We start from the raw sequence: 22,121 nt of genomic DNA on the forward strand, positions 1-22,121 counted from the left end.
AGAGTCAATAACATTTCAAAATTTGACGCTTATCCCATGCCGCAGATTGATAAGCTGCTGGACCACCTGGGAGACGCTCAGTACATCAATACCCTGGACCTTACAAAGGGGTACTGGCAAATCCCCTTAAGCCTGAGCGCTCAGGAGAAGACCGCTTTTGCTACCCCCACCGGGTTATATCAGTTTACCCGAATGCCTTTTGGCCTTCATGGGGCACCTGCTACCTTCCAGAGGCTAATGGATCGGGTCCTGCAGCCACACAAAGCCTATGCGGTGGCATACCTTGATGTTGTGGTGATCTACAGCCGCTGATGGGAGGACCACCTCAACCAGGTTGCCGCCATCCTACGGGCCCTGGGGGATGCTGGGCTGACTGCCAACCCCAAGAAATGCAAAATTGGCTGGCAAGAGACCACCTACTTGGGATATACCCTCGGGCGAGGGCAAGTATGACCTTTGGTGGGGAAGGTCCAGGCATTACAGGCTTATGAAGCCCCCACCACGAAGAGACAGGTTCGGCAATTCCTGGGGCTAGCGGGCTACTACCGCCGCTTTGTTCCCGGTTTCGCCTCAATCATGGCCCCACTGACAGAGCTCCTAAGGAAGGACAGCCCTCGGCATGTATGGTGTACAAACGAATGCCAACAGGCCTTCCAAACCCTCAAGGACCATCTTAGCAAAGAGCCGGTGCTCTTCAGCCCTGATTTTGACAGGGAGTTCCTGCTGCAGACTGACGCATCGGAGGTGGGCCTGGGGGCCGTCCTGCCACAAAAGGTCAATGAGGAAGAACACCCTATATTATATATCAGCCATAAACTGTTCCCCCAAGAGCAAAATTATGTGGTGGTCGAGAAGGAAGCACTAGCTGTCAAGTGGGCAGTGGACGCCTTAAGATATTATCTGGTAGACGGCTCCTTCGTACTAGTGACTGACCATGCACCTCTGAACTGGCTACAAAAGGCAAAGGAAACAAACCCCCGGATTAGGCGTTGGTACCTAACTCTACAGCCGTATGCCTTCACGTTTCGGCATCGAGCTGGTAATGACCACATCAACGCAGACTTTTTCTCCCAACTGGGGGAGAAGGAGGGTGCCATCTCCGCGTTCCCGGAGATGGACTTGAGGGTGTGTGTGTGTAGTGAGGCTGAGTGGCCTCCCTCCTGTGATTAATGTGCATAAGTCTTGTCAAGTAGTGTCAGGCTAAGCACTGTTAGGCCTCAATCTTCTGGCAACCTTCCGGAAGTTGTAAGAAGCGAGTACAGTAGAATCCTACAAGCATAATCATAATCTAGCTAGGAAGCTTTATAGACTAAAAAGGAAACTCTGTAAAGATAGATACAGACTTGTGGTTACTATGCGCTGCAATCAAATACCTCTTTAAGCTAACTCGAGCATTTTTGAGTCTAGCAAATTGACCACAATTAGCCGCATAGAGAAGAGATGAGCTGAGCACAGATGCACAGTTCATAAGTTCAAAACAACTGCAACTACCACACTGAAACATTTGGCCACCTTCATTGGTTGACCTGTTTTGAAACACGGCCAGCAAATACCGTATAAAAAGGTGCAAAGGGAGGGGGGGCGGGTGTGTGTGTACACACGCCTAAAAGAGATCACTCTTTGTCAGGCTCACATACACCCCCGGAATAAAAGGGACTTGCACTTCACTGACTATCTGTGCCTGGCCAGTGCAGGAAACGGTCAACTGAAGGTAATGTATCTTTGGAAGAACGCAGGGTAAGGTTTTGGAGTGAAGAGGTCTGGTTGTGCTCGAGCTGGTTAATCTTAAATCTGTATTAATACTATAGTTTAATTAGTAAATTAAGTTGTTTAAAAATAGTAGTAGTCAATGGTTAATCAATATATAGTAACTGTATATGTTTTGTGCCTTGCTGGAAGCAGGTACAGTGCTGGTGAAGTTAGTAATTGATAAATCATAATAGCTTTACAAGTCGCTGTGCCTGTCTTCAGTATAAGTTACCATCAAGTTTATTATAAAAGTCAATAAAAGTTTATAAGTTGTTATATAAGATTATAGGTAGGTTAAGGTTAGTAAAATATAGTTGATCAATGTATTAGTATTGCATATAGAACTGTATTTGTTGGGGGTGGTTACAGTACATGTGAAGTTGCTAGGCAATCAGTAATAGTAGCGTTGCATGTATTTGTGACTATCTTCAATATTATTTACCTTTTATATGTGCACTTATAGGAATAGGTAGTTAATGCATAATATTACTTGTACTTGTACTTGTCTCCAGTATAACTTGCCATTTGTATTAATCCTCACTCAGTACTGGTCTTTAATTCTGTTTTTCTTACTCTGTCTGTGTTGCCTTTATAGTCGTAAGTCATTAAAAACCTATCTTGAGGAATAATTAGTTGTTTAGTTTCTCTTTTGCGGACACTACTCAACCTCATTACATCTGTGGTGGGAAGTAGCAATCACCCAGAGCCCTCCAGGGCTCTGACATGTGCCTCCTCCTTCCATTAATCTCCCCACCTCCGACTGGGAGAGTGAGGGAGCATTACACGTCCCTTGAACGGCGGAACTTAGATCACCCCGCTCCCCTCGCCGGAAGTACCAGGGCGTGGCTGGAAGTATAAGAGGCCGGCCCTGCAGCCCAGTTGGGGGAGAGCCTGCAATGGAGGAGACGCTCGACCTGTTCTCCAGAGACCCTGAGAGGAGCCGGCACCGGAGAACCCACTGTAGTTTACCCCAAAGACCCGGAAGAGGCCTGGAGCCTGCAGGTACCAAACTCCGGGGAGGCAGGAAGTAGCCTAGGGGCAGCCACGAAGCAGCCGGCTGCAGAGCCCGGCATGGCTCAGTCGGTGTGTTGCGGCTGGCTCCCCGCCGACGCAGGGGCAGCCAATCCTGCCCCTGCCAGGGCCCTGGGCTGGGACATGGTGGAGTAGGATGGGCCTACGTCTCCCTGCCACCCCACCCCGGGTGGCTGACCCCCTATACGATGCAAGGAGGCTCTAGCCCAGGACAGGAGCTCCCTGACCACTCACCTTTAGAGACTGTGTGTTTGCTGGCCGCCTGAGCTCCGACCAGGCCAAAGCCAGCCCTGAAAGACTGTTTGCTTGCTAGCACCCTGAACCTACACAAGCCCAGGCCCAACTCACCTGGAGACTGTTTTGTTTACTAGCTGCCTGCGCTCTTCCCAGGCCAAAGCCAGCTCTGAGAGACTGTAGTTAAGGGCTGACTACCAGAACTACCCCAGTCCAGGTATTGACTATTTACCACAAAAGCCCTAGGGGGGAGGGGGGACTTTTGCCTGTCTTACAGACTCTGGTCCTGACCCTACAGGACTAGCCTGAGTGGCCTCCCTCCAACCGGGAGAGTGAGGGAGCATTACACCCCACCATTCCCCTCGAGCCTGACCTGCCCTCCAACTCAGCCACCCACTGAAAATTGAAAAACAAAAAAGTAGAGCTGTAAAAGGCTTCAAAGTCCATCAGGCCCAACACCCCTTCAGTTCCAGGTACTAAAGGGTCCTTCCTTGGAAAGGACAAGTCCTGAAAAGAAAAAAGTAATATCAAGGAGGGTCCTGAATAAATGATTTTTGAAGTTTTTGGTGGTGCTATTACAGGAAAGGTTTGCTATTACCTGTCCAGGGATTTGCATTCTGGACTCTCAGATTAAAAGCCTGGTGTTTTACCCAGAGCTAGCCCAGCAAACATTGAAGTGGAGTAAGTTGGTGCAGAAGAGAAAGTAGTGAAGAAAAAGAGCGGGAAACAGGAAAGAAAACCTGGTATTCTTGCTCTTTTTGCAGCCCTGTCCCTGGTTGCTCCTCCCTCCAGTGCTCTGAGACATCTTCCCACCACCATGCACAAGTCAACTCCATCCTCCCCAAACTCTAGAACATCCAGTTCATCAACCTGCCCACTCTTTCAGCTCTCCTCTTCAGCCTGGACTCATAGGGAGGCATATTAAGTGTCCCTCCCTCAGGCCTGCCCTTCAGCATTTCTGGCAAAAGAAGAACCCTGCAAAAGTGACTTTGGGCCAGTAGGTCAACCAATACAGCTGTCTGAAAGGCCAGGCTGCAACCCAGCTGCAGGACTCAGAAGAAATTGCACTGGCATCCCTTCCTACAGGGCTCTAGGAACATCCAGCTTTCTGGATCAAATGTCCTCCTGTCGCTCAAATCACAACAGCTAGCGTAGAAAAGGCAGGCTCCCATGTCATTTTCGAGAGTAAGACAATACTACTGCGTTCCCATTTTTTCTATGCAGGATGGTGCTGCAACGTCCCAGACTTGATCTCAGATTGGAAGATTTAAAGTCCCGAGTGTTCACTTTTACACCATAGGATAAGGGTCTGCTTATATCTGAGACTTTTGATGGTGAGAACTTTGTTGAGATAATTTTGTGTTTGATTATCTCACTCCCTCTAGCTCCTAGCTCCCTATCTCTACATTGCAGAGTTCAGAACACAGAAGGTTCTGCTGTTCTTAAAATCCTGCTGTGACATTACACCCCATATTCTTCATGGAAATATGGTTATGATATGGATATGACATAACTAAGATATACTTTATGCAAGATGGCTCATGTGAGGTATCATGGGAAAGGTTATGATTTACTGAATGTGTTTATCCAATTTGTAAGCATGTATCATTTTTGTATCTGAAGCTAGGAATATTGACCATGTCTCTGTATTTTGAATGTGCTACGTTGGATGAGGCCAAACAATGTTAGTGGCTTATTGAAGAAATGCATACAAGCATAAGGATCACCCTAGGAACTGTGTGTAATAGAAACCTCTCAGAGATAGCTCTACACAATGGGAACTGTTTGACCCACGTCACAGCAAGAAAGCTTTTCAGCAAATGAGGGGAAGATATAAAAGAGGGACAATGACAACATGATGGGGCCTCACTCTCCCTCCAACAACACACCTGAAAACACCCGAGGAACAAAGACTGAACTGTGAGAAGTGATGATCCCAGGCTAAGATATTTAGCCTGTGTATGAAAACCTGGAAAAGCCAAGGCAACCTGTGCCTTAAGAATCTGTCAGCCCGTTTATCACTCAGGGTGAGAATTTGCTAATTTGTATCCTACCTATCTAGTGTGTTAAGCTCAGTTTGCGGCTTTTGTCTATTTTCTTAGATAATCTGCTTTGTTCTGTTTGCTATCTCTTGACCTACTTAAAATCTACCTTTTGTAGTTAATAAAAACTTATTTTTGATTATTAAACCCAGTTTATGTAATTTCTAACTGCGGGGGGCAAGAAATCATGCACATCTCTCTTCACATTGAGGAAGAGGGCGGATTTTTATGAGCTTGCGCTGTGCAGATCTTTCTATACAGTGCAAGACAGTATTATTTTGGATTTATCTCCCTACAGGGGTGTGAACGTGAGTGCTGGGGGAGTCCTCTCACACAGAGGACTCCCTGAAATTCCTGAAATTTCAGAAGCACCAGAGCCTCTGTAACTCCCTCTAATTGCAAAAGCTCCAGAAACATCAAAAATACCCCAAATCCCAAAAGCTCTATGGATTCTGAAGACTTTGCACCTGGCTTTATTCCTCCATACCCCTAGTGTAATGGGAAGGTAAGGAAGTTTTCCTTTCACTCCAATGGACCAAATGGCCTTTCTTGGGAAACTGCAAGCCTTGAGGAGTAACCTAAAGTCAAATAGGTTCCTACTCGGATGGCTCAAGCTCCTTGTGAATGAAGCATATTAAAATACTGTATGAACAAGAACTTGAATCTTAATCCCTCAGATTAAAAGTCTGCTCCTCTAGCAACTGATCTACCCAGATTCATAAGAGAAGAAACCAAGATCATGTAGAAGAGAAACTAGGCAGGCAAAAGAAAGGGGGAAAACCAGAGGAAGGCTGCATCTTTCTCTGCACAGGCCTACCCTATGTCCACTCCTCTGTCTTCTCTCCAGTGCCCTGAGGCATTTTTGCAGCCCCACACACAAGTCAAGTCCACCCATCCCCAAACTCTAGAAGGCTCAGCTCATCAACCTGTGAAACTTTTGCAGCCCTGTTCTTCATCCCTGACCAAATGGGATGAGTATTAAACCTCCCTCCCTCAGACCCCACCTTCATCATTCCTGAGGAAAGACCAACAACACCAATGGCAACACTGCCAAAATGACTTTGGCCCAGTAGGTCAAACAATAGGGCTGCCTGCAAGGCCTGTCATCCAGCTGAGGTGCAGGGCTCAGCAGAAATCCAGCTCGTACCCCTTCTCACAGGAGTCTACTCATGGCCAACCTTTGGGAGCTATTGTTCCCTCTCATGCTTAAGTCTCAGTAGCTGACAGGCAAAACCCAGGCTTGTCCATCATTTGGGAGAGCATGATATAACCCCCTGAACTCTCATTCAAGGCAGATAGATACCACAGCGTTCAACTGAGAGACACTCCAATCACATGTTTCCAAGCCCTGAGCACTGATCCTTATACTATGGGACCAGCATCTGCTATGCTTTACTCTGGAGACTTCTGATGGGGACACTTTCTTGGGATAAGTTTATTCCTTACTTTCTCAATGCCTCCATCTCCTATCTCCCTGCCTCTCTGTTTCCTGAAGGGCTCGGCACACACCGCTTTGTAACACTCACAGAGGTATTTTTTTTCCTCCAGATTCCTACAGTTATGGGAAAATAAGTAAGTTGTCCCTTGAGTCCTGTGGACCAAAGATCCCCTCCTAGGATTCTAGATGGCTTTAGGAGAAACTTAAACTCAAGAAGGATTCTCCAGGGATGCCTTTAGCTCCTTGTGCACAAAGCACATTGAAAAAAATCCCAGAGCTTGAATCCCAGACCTTCAGATTAATGTTTTGGGTTCAACCAATTGAACTACCCAGATTTATGAAGAAGGGAAACAAATGGGTGTGGAATAGAAGCTAGGCATTCAAAAGTGCAGGAAAATCCGCAGGACGCGTGCATCTTTTTTGACACAGCCCTAGCCCAAATGTTGTCCTCCCTTTTCCCTCCAGCATCCTGAGGCCTTTTTGCAGCCATACACACAAGTGAAGTCTTCCCCCACTAACCTCTAGCAGCCCCAAGTCATCAATATGGGTAGTCTTGCAGTCCTGCTCTTTACCCCTGCCAAATTGGTCTGTGCAGTAAGTCTCCCTCTCTGATGGCCCCACTGAAACATTTTAGCTCAAAGCATAAAACTGCAGGTGGGAACACATAATTGGGCCTGGAGATCAACCAATAGGGCTGCATACACTGCAGGCAGCCAGTCCAGCTGCAGGCCTCCACTCAAATGCAGCTCTCCCATTCTGATTCTGGTATCAAACAGATAATGAACAATGTATGTATCGTGGGGGGGAGGGGGATTGTGAATGATGAAGGAATGGGTCCTGAGTGTGGATTTCAGAAGTGTTTAATGGAAAACTAGGATTATGCAGAGGCAATGGGGTAAGTCGAATTCAAAGGTGACTGGGTGAATTTGCCAGCTTACTTGGTAGGGCCCAAAGAACTGGTAATCCAATGTACGAGTTGGCCTGTTCCTGTGTAGGTTTTTCATGAGGAGCCATTCCTTCTTGCCTAGCATAATGGCAGGGCCCTCTTCTCTTCAATGGGTTGCATATTGTTTGTAGATCTTCTTCGTGTCCTCCAGATGAACTGTTATGCCATCTCAGGTTTGATGTTTGTGTTGAATCCAGTCCAGGGCTGCTGCATTTTGGGAAGTTGCAGGTAATTCCAGGTAGAACCAAGGGAGGGACTCATTGTTTGAAATAAAAGGGCTTTGCCACGTAGAACTGTGCTCTGCATTACTGTACACAAGCTCTCCCTGAGGTTGCAGCAAGGACTAGTTGTTCTGGTGGAAGTTTATGTAGCATCGAACATACTATTCCAGGATCTTGTTGGTTCTCACTACTTAAGTATTCATTTAAGTGTGGTAGGCAGAGGAGAGGGAGAATTACATATCCAAAATCCAGACAGCTTCTCACCAAAAGTGGGAGATGATGTGTTCTGGAAGGTCATGGAGGTGGACAACTTATACCACCCAGAGCCAGGCAATTTCCTGGGAGTATGGTAAACCAGTTCAGGGGATGAACTATCCAATCTTTATGCGGTGGTTCACTACTGTCAGAATGGTCATGAACCCATTGGACTTGGATAATTCTACTACAAAATCTAAGGTGATGGCTGTCCAGGGACCCGGTAGAGTCTTAAGTGGTTGCAGGAGTCCAAAGGCTTTATTGGGCTGTGCCTTGCAGCAAGCACATAGACTGCAAGAGACCACATAGGCTTGCATTGTGGCCAGCATGTGAGGCCACCAGAGGACATGGGAGACAAAGGTGCTGAGTTGAAATTTTGGAAATAAAAAGAGATCATCAAGTCGTTGGGTGTTAAATTTAAAACCCCTGGGAGATCTCAGCAATGGGCCGTGTTTATAAATGAAAGGGTGCATGGCTAATAGTTAATGAATTCCAAAGTAAAGCCTAGAGCTCTGTCTTTCAGACAGAGAAAAAATTATTATGCATTTTTCAATGTCCCCTTCCAAGCTTTGATTGGGGCTTGATTGGTTTAAAGGAGTGGTGGCCCACGGGGATGATCATTATTTTATTCCTAAGCATTTAGTCCTGGTGTTGACTTTGCACGCTCATTAATATCTAGTGGGCAACCAGGGCCTCTACCTCTGGTATTAATTAAAGGGCAAAAACCTTCATCAACACAGTTATGGTTGTCTGGGAGGATATCAACCCCTTGCAGAACCTCAACTTCAGCAAAACTCAAACATGTGAAAACAAGGAAAGGCACAATTAAGGTTGCACATACACATTAACTCTGCCCTCTTTCAGCAATGCCTTAACATGGCCCATTAACACATAGAATCATAGAAGATTAGGATTGGAAGAGACCTCAGGAAGTCATCTAGTCCAATCCCCTGCTCAAAGCAGGACCAACACCAACTAAATCATTCCAGCCAAGGCTTTGTCAAGCCAGGCCTTAGAAACCTCTGAGGATGGAGATTCCACCACCTCCCGAGTCCAAGAGAATATATGACGATATTGCTAAATAGCTATCCTCTTTTTTGGTACTTCTCTTGCTTATGTAGTTGATATCAAAGTTTTCCACTACAAGAACAGTCTATATTTTTATATACTCCATGCCATAGGAGAAAGCGGGTCACATTTTTCCAAGAATATTCAATACAGTGAAACTGCTAGCAATAAAAATGAACTCATCTGGCATTCTGTTTAAAAGGCAGATCCTTTACTGCAGAACTAAGTGAACAGGTGAGGGTATATCTAGGAAGCCAGCATTTTGTTATAAGAGGAATCGCTTTAATAATTTCCCAAACCATCTTGTGCTTGGACATAACTTCCACAGAAAGTCATGGATTTGTAGGAAAGGAAGGGACCTCGAGAGGCAAAAAGAGGCCCAAGCCAGAAGCTCACTGGATAGATTGGAGAGACCATGGTTATGTAAATGATTCAAACAGCCTGAAAGGCCCCTATGTGGGAATTAGCAAATGTATTAAAGAAATTTATTTTTGGTCAGCTCTAGATAAGGTTTTTATGGTGTTTATCTCCCATGTGGATTCTCTGATGATAAATAAAGGCTGAGCTCTGATGGAAGCTTTTCCCACAAGAAGCATCTCTAGAGAATCTCTCCTGTGTGGATTCTCTGATGTGCAGTAAGGGCTGAGCTCTGAGAGAAGTTTTTCCCACATTCACAGCATCCATAGGGTCTCTCTCCTGTGTGAATTCTTTGATGTCTAATAAGGGCTGAGATCTGAGAGAAGTTTTTCCCACACTCACAGCATTCATATGGGCGCTCTCCTGTGTGAATTCTCTGATGTGTAATAAGGTGTGAGCTCCGAGTGAAGGTTTTCCCACACTCCCAGCATTCATAAGGTCTCTCCCCTCTGTGGATTCTCTTATGGTCAAAAAGCCCTGAGCGGCTACTGAAGTTTTTCCTACACTCTCGGCATTCATAGGGTCTCTCTCCTGTGTGGATCCTCTGATGTGCAATAAGGGATGAACTCTGACTGAAGGTTTTCCCACACTCACAGCATTCATAGGATCTCTCTCCTGTGTGGGTGCTCTGATGCATAACAAGAGTTGAGATCCGAGCAAAGCTTTTCCTGCACTTATGGCATTCGTAGGGTCTCTCTCCCGTATGGGTCCTCTGATGTGTAATAAGGGATGAATTCTGACTGAAGGTTTTCCCACAGTCACAACATTCATAGGGTCTCTCTCCTGTGTGGACCCTCTCATGCCTAAGAAGGGTTGAGCTCCGAGTGAAGCTTTTCCCGCACTCACAGCACTTGTAGGGTCGCTCCCCTGTGTGAATTCTCTGATGTTCTATAAGGTGTGAGTGGCTACTGAAATTTTTCCCACACTCAGCGCATGTGTTGTTTCGCTCTCCTGTGAGGAGTCTCTTCTGAGCTGTGGTTTCCTTCTGAGTTTCCTGATAATTAATGGATTTACTAATTTTCTCCCCTGTCTTGTTTCCCTGCTCTCTCTCTGGCCTGTGGTCACTCTCACAGGCTTTTCCCTCCACATGATGCCAGGACACATTCCCTTTGGATCTTTGTGATAATCCCGCATGTGCTTCCACTTGCTCAGCATCTTGCTGCTGAGGATTCTGCTCCTTGTTCTCATTCAACATCCCAGCACCTGCTGGGATAGAGGGAGAAACCTCAGAAACAGGGATGGGAAAGGGGAGAGCAAACCAAAATAAATGCTACAGAGTCAGAAAAAAATCAGGATCAGAATCCCACCAAATTCTTCCCCACACAGGAGAGAAGAGGGCATAAAATCTGTTTCTACAACCCATCTGGGAAGGTCAAGTTGGGAAGTACGACCAGAGGTCTGTCGCTATGGGATGGAAGCCATGAGTGATATCGGCTATGAGGATGACTCCTGAACTCAGAGAGCTAACAAGGGTCTTTGTAGGGAATCCCAGCTGTTTCCTTCATCTTTTGAGCTGATTTAATGATTCCTCACCTGGACAGGCATCCTTCCAGATCTCTCTTTCATCTGAGCCCTGGACATCTGGCTTTTCTCCTCGTTCCAGCTGGGAGATCACATCAAATTTGGAAACTGGAAACTCTGCTCAGAGAAAAGAAAACAAGTGAGATCAGGTGAGTTCATAGGACATTTGTCACAATAACATGTTCTATTATTTTAACTCCAGACTATTTTAAAGCAGAAAATAGCCTGGGGCCACCTATCTCGGTTCTCAGATGTGTAGGATACTCTGCTTAATGAGGGATTTAACTATCCCCATGTCTGCTGGGAACACGCACAGCCAGATACTGGCCATTATTTATTATTTATTCTGGGAGAATCTGTTGTTCTTTTTGCAGCCTGCACTGACCTTGGCATTTGCAATGTGGGCTACCCTAAGCACCTCGGGTCACAACTTTCTAGAGCAGGGTTTCTCAAACTGGAGTCTGCGGACTAGTACTCCAGGAGGTACACGAGTCATATCTGGGGCTGCTGGTCCCACTGATCAACTCCTCCCTCTCTCTCCCAAGGCCTCCTGCACACTGCAGAACAGCTGTTCAGCGGCGTGCAGGAGGTGTTGGGAGGGAGGGAGAGGAGTGGGGATGGGGTGCACTTGGGGGAAGGGGCGGAAAGAGGTGAGGAAGAGGAGGGGCATGGGCGGAGTGCAGATGGGAAGAGGTGGGGCAGGGGTGGGCCCTCGGGGGAAAGGGTGGAGTGGGGGCGGGGCCTGGAGCTGAGTGGGTGGCTTGGGAGTCCATGAAAATTTTTAAATCAAAATGGGGGTCCTTGGGTTGCTAAAGTTTGACAACTGCTGTTTTAGAGGATGATTTAGTTGTATACAAGCTATTCAGCTCATTACAGCAGTCAGACAAGGTGGCCTAATACTCCCTTCTGGCCATAAAATGGGTGACTTTATAATCGATACAAGGAAGAACTAAGGGAAGATGCTATTGTTTGTGTTTTGTTCCACAGACGGGAATCCCAGCATTTATCTGCATGCCCTCCAGCTGTGTGCACTGTGCCAGCTGTTGCTGTAACTGGACAGGAGAGGGATTACTTGGAATAGCATGGCAGAGCTGTGACTGTCATATGAAGCGAAGTGCATGTGGACCGTGTATGCCTCCTTTCAGGGGTCAGTGTTGTAGGCTGTGTTAGTAAAGGCGCACAGAGTGCGTTCTTGCTATGGGTCTGTCAGTAATTTGTTGGCATACATGCTAGTGGTCTGCAGGGCCTAGTGAGGCTAAAGGGCTGGTCACATTTTGCAATTCTGCGATATTAGACTTTGTGCTATACTGCCCCTGTGCTCCGTTCCCAAGGTGTTCTGTAGCAGGGGAGGGGAGAGCGCTAATCTGTGTGTCATTGGCATGTTAGGGTGTTGCTGAAACGGGGAAGAGTTCAGGTTGCATTGTGGGCGTGGCGTGAACCTTCACTTTTCATTTCTTTTAATCATAGAATATCATCTAGTACAACCCCCTGTTCAAAGCAGGACCAATCCCCAGACTAATTTTTGCCCCAGATCCCTAAATGGCCCCCTCAAGGATTGAACTAACAACCCTGGGTTTAGCAGGCCAATGCTCAAACCACTGAGCTATCCCTCACAAAGGGGACAGGAATCCTTACCCAGCGAGGTCACATTCTCACAGTTCTCCTGCATGACATCCCTGTAGAGGGCTCTCTGAGCGGAGTCCAGCAGAGCCCACTCTTCCCTGGTGAAATACACAGCCACCTCCTCGAAGGTCACCGGCCCCTGAAAGAGCAAGAGTCCAACACTCAGTACCTGCTGCTCCACTCCCAGCCCCACTATTCATGACACAGCAGGCCCAATTAATTGGAAGCCTAAGGAGGCACAGAGTCCCACTCTGCTCAGAGCATCCAGGAGGCATCAGAGCGAGGGGAGGAAAAGAGTCCCACTTCCCTCCTAGCAGACAGAGGCTGGCAGGGTCTTCACACTCATTACACACCTAGTCAGAGGCTGATGCAGGAGATGGGTCCCTAGAAGGCTCCAGGCCCCCTGGTAGGAATCCCAACCTCCTCCCCATTGCCAGCAGCTAGATGGGAGGGAATGGGGCATCTCCCCTAAGCTTCTGATCAGTAACTTCTTCGTATCTCAGAGCAGCCTCCACTTAGTAGGTTTATGCTCCAGCACTGGCAGTTTGGTAAGTTATCCCAGCCAAGTCCAGGGCATCTGTTTCCTGTTCCACAAAAAAAGGAATTTCCACCATAACCCCCAGGGATCTGTTCCTATAATCTAGTCCCCAAGTAAAAACAAGTTCCAGCAAGTTTGTCACCCACTGTTCCCCTCCCTTTCTCCACCCTTTGCACAGGTGCTGACTTTTCCTTTTCCTCTTCCCGCCCACCTGCTGCTCTCCGCCCTCCCCCAAGCCCTTCCCAGCTGTTTGGCTGTCAGCGCCTATGACCCTGGGTATTTCTTGCCCCCTCCCACCTCCAGATTGAACTTCCCACCTATGTATTTTCTGCCCCCCCCAGCAGGAACGCACCAGCAACTCCCTTGGTATCCCTACCTGAGCCTGCTCTTCTGCAGCCATTTCCCTTCCCCCTCTCCTTGGAGGATGGGACAATCTGGAGCTAAATGGGGGTGTTATTCTGCAGCCTGTCAGGGTGAGAGAGAGAACTAGTGAGAGTCCGGAAGGGACTTTAGTTCATTCCACATCTTGATTCCCCCTAGTGCTTTCCCTGCAGACAGACGTTCCAGACACTCATGCTGGGAACATCATCAGTCATTCTATGACTTTATTACAGCACATACACAAACCCGTCCCCATCAGGACTGAACCCTCTGAGACATTTTCCAACCCTGAGGGCAGCGCGTTCCCCCTGCAGCACGGGAACTAGGCAGTGGCAGGTACTGGACAAAGCCTGTTCAGTGCAGGTGCAGTACATGAAATGAAATTTGCCGAGATGCAAAGGATCAGAACATCGTATGGCTGTGAATGGCCTCCAAGGCTGGAGTGACAGAAACGGGATGAAATTCAATAGTACAAAGTGAAAGGTCTCACACACACAGCGTCTGATCATAAGAATATCCGCTACAAGTCGTGGCTGGAAGAGACCTGGGTGTGTTGGTGGATCACAGGTGACTATGAGTAAGGCTCCATGTTTGTCACTCACCTCTGTGACTTCTGCAGCGGCCCGTGTGGCTGGCCCGGGAGCCGTCTGAGCAGCTTGGGCAGCCCCTGGGCTAGTCGCACTGGCTACTGCTGGAGCAGTCTTGCCCCCTCCCCCGCACCTCCCAGCAGCAGGAGGTTTTTTTGGGAGGAGGGGGGGCTCAGGGCTGGTGACTGGGTGTGTGGCAGTGCTTACCTGGGGGGGAGCTCCCCAGAAGGGTGACAAGAACTCCTCTCCCACAGCTCCTAGCTCCATATGCTGCCTCCGCCACAGGCATCGGCCCTGCAGCTCCCATTAGACACGGTTCCCAGCCAATCAGAGCTGCAGAACCGGGCTTGGGGGCAGAGCAGAGGCAGCACATGGAGCTAGGAGCTGGAGGTCGCTGCTTCCCTAGAGCCGGGTGGGGAACCTGCCCCAGCCCTGCCAACCCTCACGCCCCCAAGCACCTGTGTTGCCCCCGGGCTGCAACCCCCCACCATGCCCCCCTTGACCGTGCCCCCCTGAGCACTTGCAGTGCCCCCACGTCTTCCCGCCCCTGAGTACCTGTGGCGCCCCCAGCCCACCCCTTCCCAGCACCTGCAGTGCCCCCAGGGCCCCATGACCTACTAACAATACCCGTGACTAAAATGTAGCCTTAACTATGAGCCACTAATGTCATGTGGCTGTGAAAAAGGCATATGCATCTCTAGGACGCATCAGGCGAGGAGTTTCTGGTAGAGATAGAGAAGCATTAATGCGTTTACACAAGGCACTGGTATGACCTCATTTGAGCTAGACAAGGCAGGTCACCCATGTTCAAGAAAGATGAATTTAAACTGGAACATGTGCAGAGAAGAGCGGCTAGGATGAGCAGGGGAATGGAGGGCCTGCCTGATGAGAGGAGACTGGAAGATCTTGGTTTATTTACTCTAGCAAAGAGAAGCCTAAGGAGGCCTATGATTGCTCTCTGTAAATATATTAGGGGGTAAATATTAGGGAGGGTGTGGAACTATTTAAGCTAAAGGACAAGCCTAGCACAAAACCAAGTGGCTCTCACCTGGCCATGAACAAAGTCAGGCTGGAAATTAGATGAAGTTTTCTCACCATCAGAGGGGTGAGGGGCTGGGACAGCCTCCCAACAGCCGTTGTGGGGGCAAACAGCTTCTGTAGCTTTAAGGAAGTGCTGGGCAAATGTATGAGTGTGTGTGATGGGGCGCCTGCCCCTCACTGGTAGGTAAGAGGTTAAAGCCACCTTGAGGAGGCTGCATGGGAGGCAGCCAATGAGGAAAAGGCTTATAGTGCCAGCCAATCAGGAGAAGTTTTATTGAAACAGCCAATCAGGGCCATATAAGAAGGGGCTGCCCCTGCTTGAAGGGAGGGGGAGGAGGGCTGGCTGCTTAGAAGGCTGGAGCACCATGGACAGAGCAGTGATGGGCAGGGAGCATGAGTGAGCTCCCGGCTGACCGCTGCCAGACTGAGCCCTGATACAATGGTGGTGGAGGTGCTAGGGCTGCGGGCGAGTGGCCCAGGGAAGGAGATGCCAGAGTTGGAGGAGAGGCAGTATTTGTCTGCTGGCTATAGGGTCCCCCCCAGACACCTTGCCCCACTTGCCATTGAGGGGAGAGGCCAGTCAATAGACTGCAGTTTGCCACTGAGACAAGCAGCTAGAATTGGGACTGCAGTTTGCCACTGAGGCAAGTGGTTGGACTAAGGACTGTCAGTCCCCCGGAAGGGGGAAGGGACAGACTGGGACACCACCAGAAGGCTGTGTCCAGAAGAGGACGACCCGGTCCGGGGAGTGATGTGGGTCATGGAGACAGATGAGACGATGGGTGAGACATAGGCGTACTGGTAAACCCCAAGCTAATTCCCAGGACAGCCAGGAGTAGGTGCTGCAGTGGTGAGTTGCCCCCTGTTACAATATGATTGTATGATGGGGTTATGTGTGATGATGGGTGGCAGGGCTCAGCAGCCCTGGGGCTCACTTCCGGTTTAGATCTTATGTTCCTAAACCTCATGCTTCAGGGGTTCAGCTGGCCACTGGCAGAGGTCAGGAAGGGACATTTTTCCCTCAAGGAGATGACTGAGGAGATATCTGAGCCATTAGTGATTATCTTCAAGAACTCATGGAAGATGGGAGAGAGACCAGAGAACTGGAAGAGGGCAAATATAGTGCCCATCTGTAGAAGGGGGAATAAGGATAACCCAGGGAATTACAGACCAGTCCTCTTAGCTTCAGTATCTGGAAAAATAATAGAGCAAATCATTAAGCAATCAATTTGCAAACACCTAGAAGATAATAATGTGATAAGTAACACTCAGCAAGGATTTGTTAAGAATAAATCATGTCAAACCAACATAAACAGCTTTCTTTGACAAGGTAACAAGCCTTGTGGATAAGGGGGAGCAGTAGATGTGGTATATCTTGACTTTAGAAAGACTTTTGACACTGTCTCACATCACCTTCTCATAAACAAATACAGCCTTGATGGAGCTACTATAAGGCACATGAATAACTGGTTGGAAAACCATTCCCAGACAGTAGTTATCAGTTATCACAGTCAAGCTGGAAGGGCATATCAATTGGGGTCCCACAGAAATAAGTGGTTTTTCCCATACACCATTTCCTTCCTCCTCCTTCTGCATTTCTTCCCTACCCCTCTTTGTCTAACCCTTTCTCTGTTCCACCTTTCCCTCCTCTCCCTTGACAAATCTACTCTCCCAACTGATCTTTATCCTTCCACCATTTCTCCCCCCCTTCTTCTTATAGACTATTTAAAGACAGGTCTGTGCAAACTAACAACAATATATATAACCTGCCATTTGTGTGTTCTTTAACCAAAAACAATTCCAAACTCTTTTTACTAATCAAAAGAAGTGTCTTCATGCATGTCTTCCCTTCTTTTAAAAAAGTCTTTGAAAAGTTAATTATACACATAAACAGCTACACAGATGCAACCCAATATGCCATCCAGTTAAAAAAAGAATTTTCTTCCCACAAACCTATTTGGAAAGGCTCAAAATGTTCAGGTTTTGAGAGGTATTTGCTTCCCCAGTTCAAGTAGGGAATATGAAATTCATCCCTTGCCTAAGTGTAGTCCAAGACCTACCACACCCAGTGTGACTAGGAACAACTGCACTGGTACAAAAGGCAACAGGTTTAGATTTTGAACACTATCCAGTTTTTACTTATTTAGAGGATGACTGTGTCCCTAAAAGTCAAAGCCCCTGTTAAAATCGGATCCAGTTCCAAAAGGAGCAATGTAATTAGTGAATTTTCTGTGGAAATTCCAAACTTTGCAGAGAATTTCCCTGTAAAACGTGGTAATTCAGAAAGGACAAATAACCTTAGCGGTTATTTCCAGAACACACAGCTTTTCCAGGAAATTAGCCTTATATCAGCTAAAAAATTGTCCATCTCTTAAATTCTAAGGAGGGAAATACTTTTTTTTAGGGCATAATCCATTGTAAACTTCCTGCAACATTTAATTTAGATATTGTGTTTTCTTCCACATGGAAAAGACAAAACTTTGTCCCATCAGTCACCACGACTGGTAAAACCCCAAAACTAAACCCAGAAAATTTTAATCAGAGAAGGTATGTGTTATCGTGTACCTTATTTTCAGTTTAAGAACTATTCAAAAAATTATAAAATTCTCCCTGCCCCTTGCTAATTAAAGAGCAAAACTTTGTGTTACATTAAACATACCCCCCCCCCAAAAAAAAACCCTGATTAAATCCTTCTTTAATTCTAGTACGCTATCTGTGCAACAATCTAAAACAATGGTTAAAGTTCAAAAAAAATTCCTCCCCCAAAAGCTGCACATAATTTCCTACAAGTGAAAATAATTAACGAAATAGTTTAACCTTAAAAAAAGAATGAAAAGATATTCAAAAATAGTTGTTTTCTAAAACCAGCCTGAAGAGAGAGAGAGAGAGAGGGGTGTGTGTGTGTGTGTGTGTGTGTGTGTGTGTGTGTGTGTGTGAGTGAGAGAGAGAGAGACAGAGAGAGACACATAACTGTTTATGTTAACATTGTTTAAATTTTTAGTACAGCTTTAAAAGATCATGTGAAAGCCAACAATTATGTGCTAAAACACTTTAAATTATGTACTTGGAGTCTTAGACCCTTAACAAATTTTAAACCCTAAATAGTTTGCCCCTTTTTGGCTCATTGACTTTTTCAATAAAGACAATTTTTGCCCCAACATTTTAAAGCCCCTCTCCAATGTATCAGAAGTATGCAGTTTTCTGGAAATTTGCAGTTACTGCAGGCAATTCATCCCAGCATATGCCAAATTACTAGACCCCTCAGCAAATTACTACAAGTACATAAGGATTGGGACTGGGGACCTGCAAAAAAAAAATCAGGCCACACAAAAATTAAAAACAAAATTGATTTAAGTCCCTTGCTTAATTTACCTTGAACAAGGCAAAAAAAAGTTTCTTAGCAATTGCATGTTTAGAACATAGTATAAGTACTATGTTGTATCAAAAAATAAACTTGAAACCTCAAGCTACTGCTTATGCAAACAAACAATTAAGTAGTGCAAGAAAGAAAGGGCTTGCAAGTCTTCACTATTGCGCTACATCAGCGCCGCTGCGATCAAGGCATTGATTTAGCAGGTCTAGTGAAGACATGATAAATCGATGGGAGAGCACTCTCCCATTGATGTAATTAATCCACCTCAACAAGAGACAGAAACTATGTAGACACTGTGTTAAGTTGATGTTACTTTGGGGGTGGTCTTTTTACACCCTTGAGCGATGTAGCTTATGTCGACTTAAGCAGTAGTATAGACAAGGCCAAAGAAAGAAAGATCCTCAAACTATAAAAAACAATTTAAGATCTACAACATTTTTTATTAACAAAATCATTAAAAGTTAACCGCCATTCTTTCAAATTACTTCTTTTTATTTGTTTAGATTATAGTTAAGTGTCAAGTGCCAACTAACCTCCTAAATTCTAGCAATAAAATAAACAAAATGTAAAATAAGTATGTTAAAAATAAAGTTCTTAAAAGCAAAAATATTAACCCAACTACATCAATGTCCAACTACATCAATTAATCCACTAATTAAGGAAAGAGGTACCATTATTTGTCCACAAAATTTGCAATATCAGTCTTATAAAAGAAATGTTTGTGCCAGTTTACGCATTGCATATATAAATAGCTATTCATTCCACCAAAATAGGGGCCAATATGCTGGTGCAAAAAAATTTTTTTTTTAAACCTCAAATATTTAAACTGGTGAAAAAAATTAGTCAGTATCCTGACATTGTTGCTTGTATTGTTCGCCTTAAAATCAGCTGTAAAAAACGAATTGTGTCAACTTTTGTATTATATACAAATTCAAACTATGTGACAAGTAGCTTCCTGTTTTATCTTCATACCTGGCATAACAAATTCTAAAGTGCTAAAAGAAAAGAAAACAAACACTTTAAACTAATTAAAATAATAAATTAATTAGTTCAAAAATAAATGAACCATTTATTTTAAAGACGGGGGGGGGGGGAAGTCACCCATATGCAAATAAGCAAACTCATCTAAACAATAAGAAAGCTAACACACTTGCCAAAAAATGTGCATAAACCGCATGGCAAGTGAAAATATTAACTCATATAATCAACTTTCAACTAAAATAAATGTTTTAAGTGTTTGCCAAAAGAAAAGTAAAACCAAAGCCTCTTTGAAAGAAAGAAAGAGAAAGAAAGAAAGATCACTGTTTTAATATTAAACAGTAAAAAAAAAAAATTAGTAAACACTTTAAGCTTTTAAAATCAATACAACAGCTCACCAATGGGAAAAGTGTAAGAAACACAGATATACCCTACAGCAGGCTCCATCCTCATTCAAAATTAGACCATATTCAACCCAGGGACCTCTTCCCATTCATAGCCAGTCTGTATCCACTGTCCCATCTCTCATTCAGATCCGCGGGTAGTAATCGATCTATCGGGGATCGATTTATCGCGTCTCGTTTAGACGCAATAAATCGATCCCTGAACGCGCTCCCCGTCGACTCCAGAACTCCACCAGAGCGAGAGGCGGAAGCAGAGTTGATGGGGAAGCAGCGGCCGTTGATCCTGCACCGTGAGGACGCGAGGTAAATTGATCTAAGATACGTCGACTTCAGCTATGTTATTCTCGTAGCTGAAGTTGCATATCTTAGATTGATTTCCCCCCCGGCCGCCCCAGTGGAGACCAGCCCTTTATCTCCTCCTGTTTCACATCTTTCAGGTGCTTGTTCCTTGCCCCAAAGGGAAACACACCAGTGAGATCAGGATTCACTCTGAATCCACATCAGATGTCACAACAGGAGTGAATTGGGCAGTCATAGGGCTCACCTGGCTTCACGTTGTTCCATAGCGGCGAACAGCAGAGGCTAACAGCGGGAGTTTGCCTGGGAGCTGTCCAAGAGGAGGTACGCTAAGTGCTGCATTAGGGGGGCTGTGTTGGTGAGTATCTGAGTGCCTGCTGCTGGGACAGTTGGTCAGTTTGACCGTGTGCTTGATTGCTTGCTTGTTTGTTTGTTTGTTTGAAAAGTGTGAATTGGGAGTGCTTTGTTCCAGGTGGGCCTTGAGTGGGCCTGACTGGTATATAAGGGCAGTCAGCAGCGAACCAGCTGAGCGGCGAACAGCAGAGGCTAACAGAGGGAGTTCGCTTGGGGAGAGCGCACTGAGGCTTTCATCTGCAGGTTTCTCTGAGTAGTTCCTGCAACAGTTGAGGAAGCTCTTAAGAGGACAGTGATATGGAAGGTGAGCGATCAGCTGTTGTAACCTGCACAGGTTGTGCCATATTTGTCTTTCTTCCACAGGACAGAAGCGACTTTGTCTGTACAAAGTGCAAGCTGGTCTCCATGTTGGAAGAGAAGGTTCGAGGGCTGGAGAAACGAGTGTCGACTCTGCGTTGCATAAGGGAAAATGAAGATTTCCTGGACAGACGTCAGGAGATGCTTCTACGGCCACAATGTTCTGAAGATTCAGAGCAGGCGCAGCAGGGACAGAAGGATTGTGAGGAGGTTTGGCAGCATGTGACCTCCAGAAGGAGAAAGAGGAGCGTCCATGCACCAGCAATGGACATACAGGTGAGCAATCGTTTCCATGTTCTCTCTACAGGTACTAATGCGGAGAGTGGACTAGATGACCCATCTGAGGGAAGGGAGCAGAAGGAGACTCCACTGATTGGAAGGCAAAAGATGCACTGTCCTAGGGATGGGGGTTCCACGACCACCATTCCCAAGAGGAGGAGGAGGGTGGTGGTGGTCGGGGACTCCTTCCTCAGGGGGACTGAGTCATCTATCTGCCGCCCCGACCAGGAAAACTGAGAGGTCTGCTGCTTGCCAGGAGCTAGGATACACGATGTGACAGAGAGACTGCCGAGACTCATCAAGCCCTCGGATCGCTACCCCTTCCTGCTTCTCCACGTGGGCACCAATGATACTGCCAAGAATGACCTTGAGCAGATCACTGCAGACTACGTGGCTCTGGGAAGAAGGATAAAGGAGTTTGAGGCGCAAGTGGTGTTCTCGTCCATCCTCCCTGTGCAAGGAAAAGGCCGGGGTAGAGACCGTCGAATCATGGAAGTCAACGAATGGCTATGCAGGTGGTGTCGGAGAGAAGGCTTTGGATTCTTCGACCATGGGATGGTGTTCCAAGAAGAAGGAGTGCTAGGCAGAGATGGGCTCCACCTAACGAAGAGAGGGAAGAGCATCTTCGCCAGCAGGCTGGCTAACCTAGTGAGGAGGGCTTTAAACTAGGTTCACAGGGGGAAGGAGACCAAAGCCCTGAGGTAAGTGGGGAAATGGGATCCAGGGAGGAAGCACAAGCAGGAGAGCGCAAGAGGGGAGGACTCCTGTCTCATGCTGAGAAAGAGGGACGATCGATGAGTTATCTTAAGTGCCTATACACAAATGCAAGAAGCCTGGGAAACAAGCAGGGAGAACTGGAAGTCCTGGCACAGTCAGGGAACTATGATGTGATTGGAATAACAGAGACTTGGTGGGATAACTCACACGACTGGAGTACTGTCATGGATGGATATAAACTGTTCAGGAAGGACAGGCAGGGCAGAAAA

General features: G+C 46.5%; 1 protein-coding gene across 1 annotated transcript; it reads right to left on the minus strand.

Annotated features, from left to right (window-relative positions):
* Positions 1-9,454: 9,454 nt before the first annotated feature.
* On the minus strand, positions 9,455-12,613 carry LOC117870045 (zinc finger protein 239-like). Its single transcript, XM_034757231.1, has 3 exons — positions 12,559-12,613; positions 10,936-11,040; positions 9,455-10,608 (listed from the first exon to the last, which is right to left on the minus strand). Exons 1-3 carry the CDS (start codon positions 12,590-12,592, stop codon positions 9,584-9,586), a joined length of 1,164 nt encoding a protein of 387 aa, XP_034613122.1. The 5' UTR covers positions 12,593-12,613; the 3' UTR covers positions 9,455-9,583.
* Positions 12,614-22,121: the final 9,508 nt, after the last annotated feature.

This window comes from Trachemys scripta, chromosome 25 (genome assembly GCF_013100865.1).
Source record: "Trachemys scripta elegans isolate TJP31775 chromosome 25, CAS_Tse_1.0, whole genome shotgun sequence".
NCBI lineage: Eukaryota > Metazoa > Chordata > Testudines > Emydidae > Trachemys > Trachemys scripta.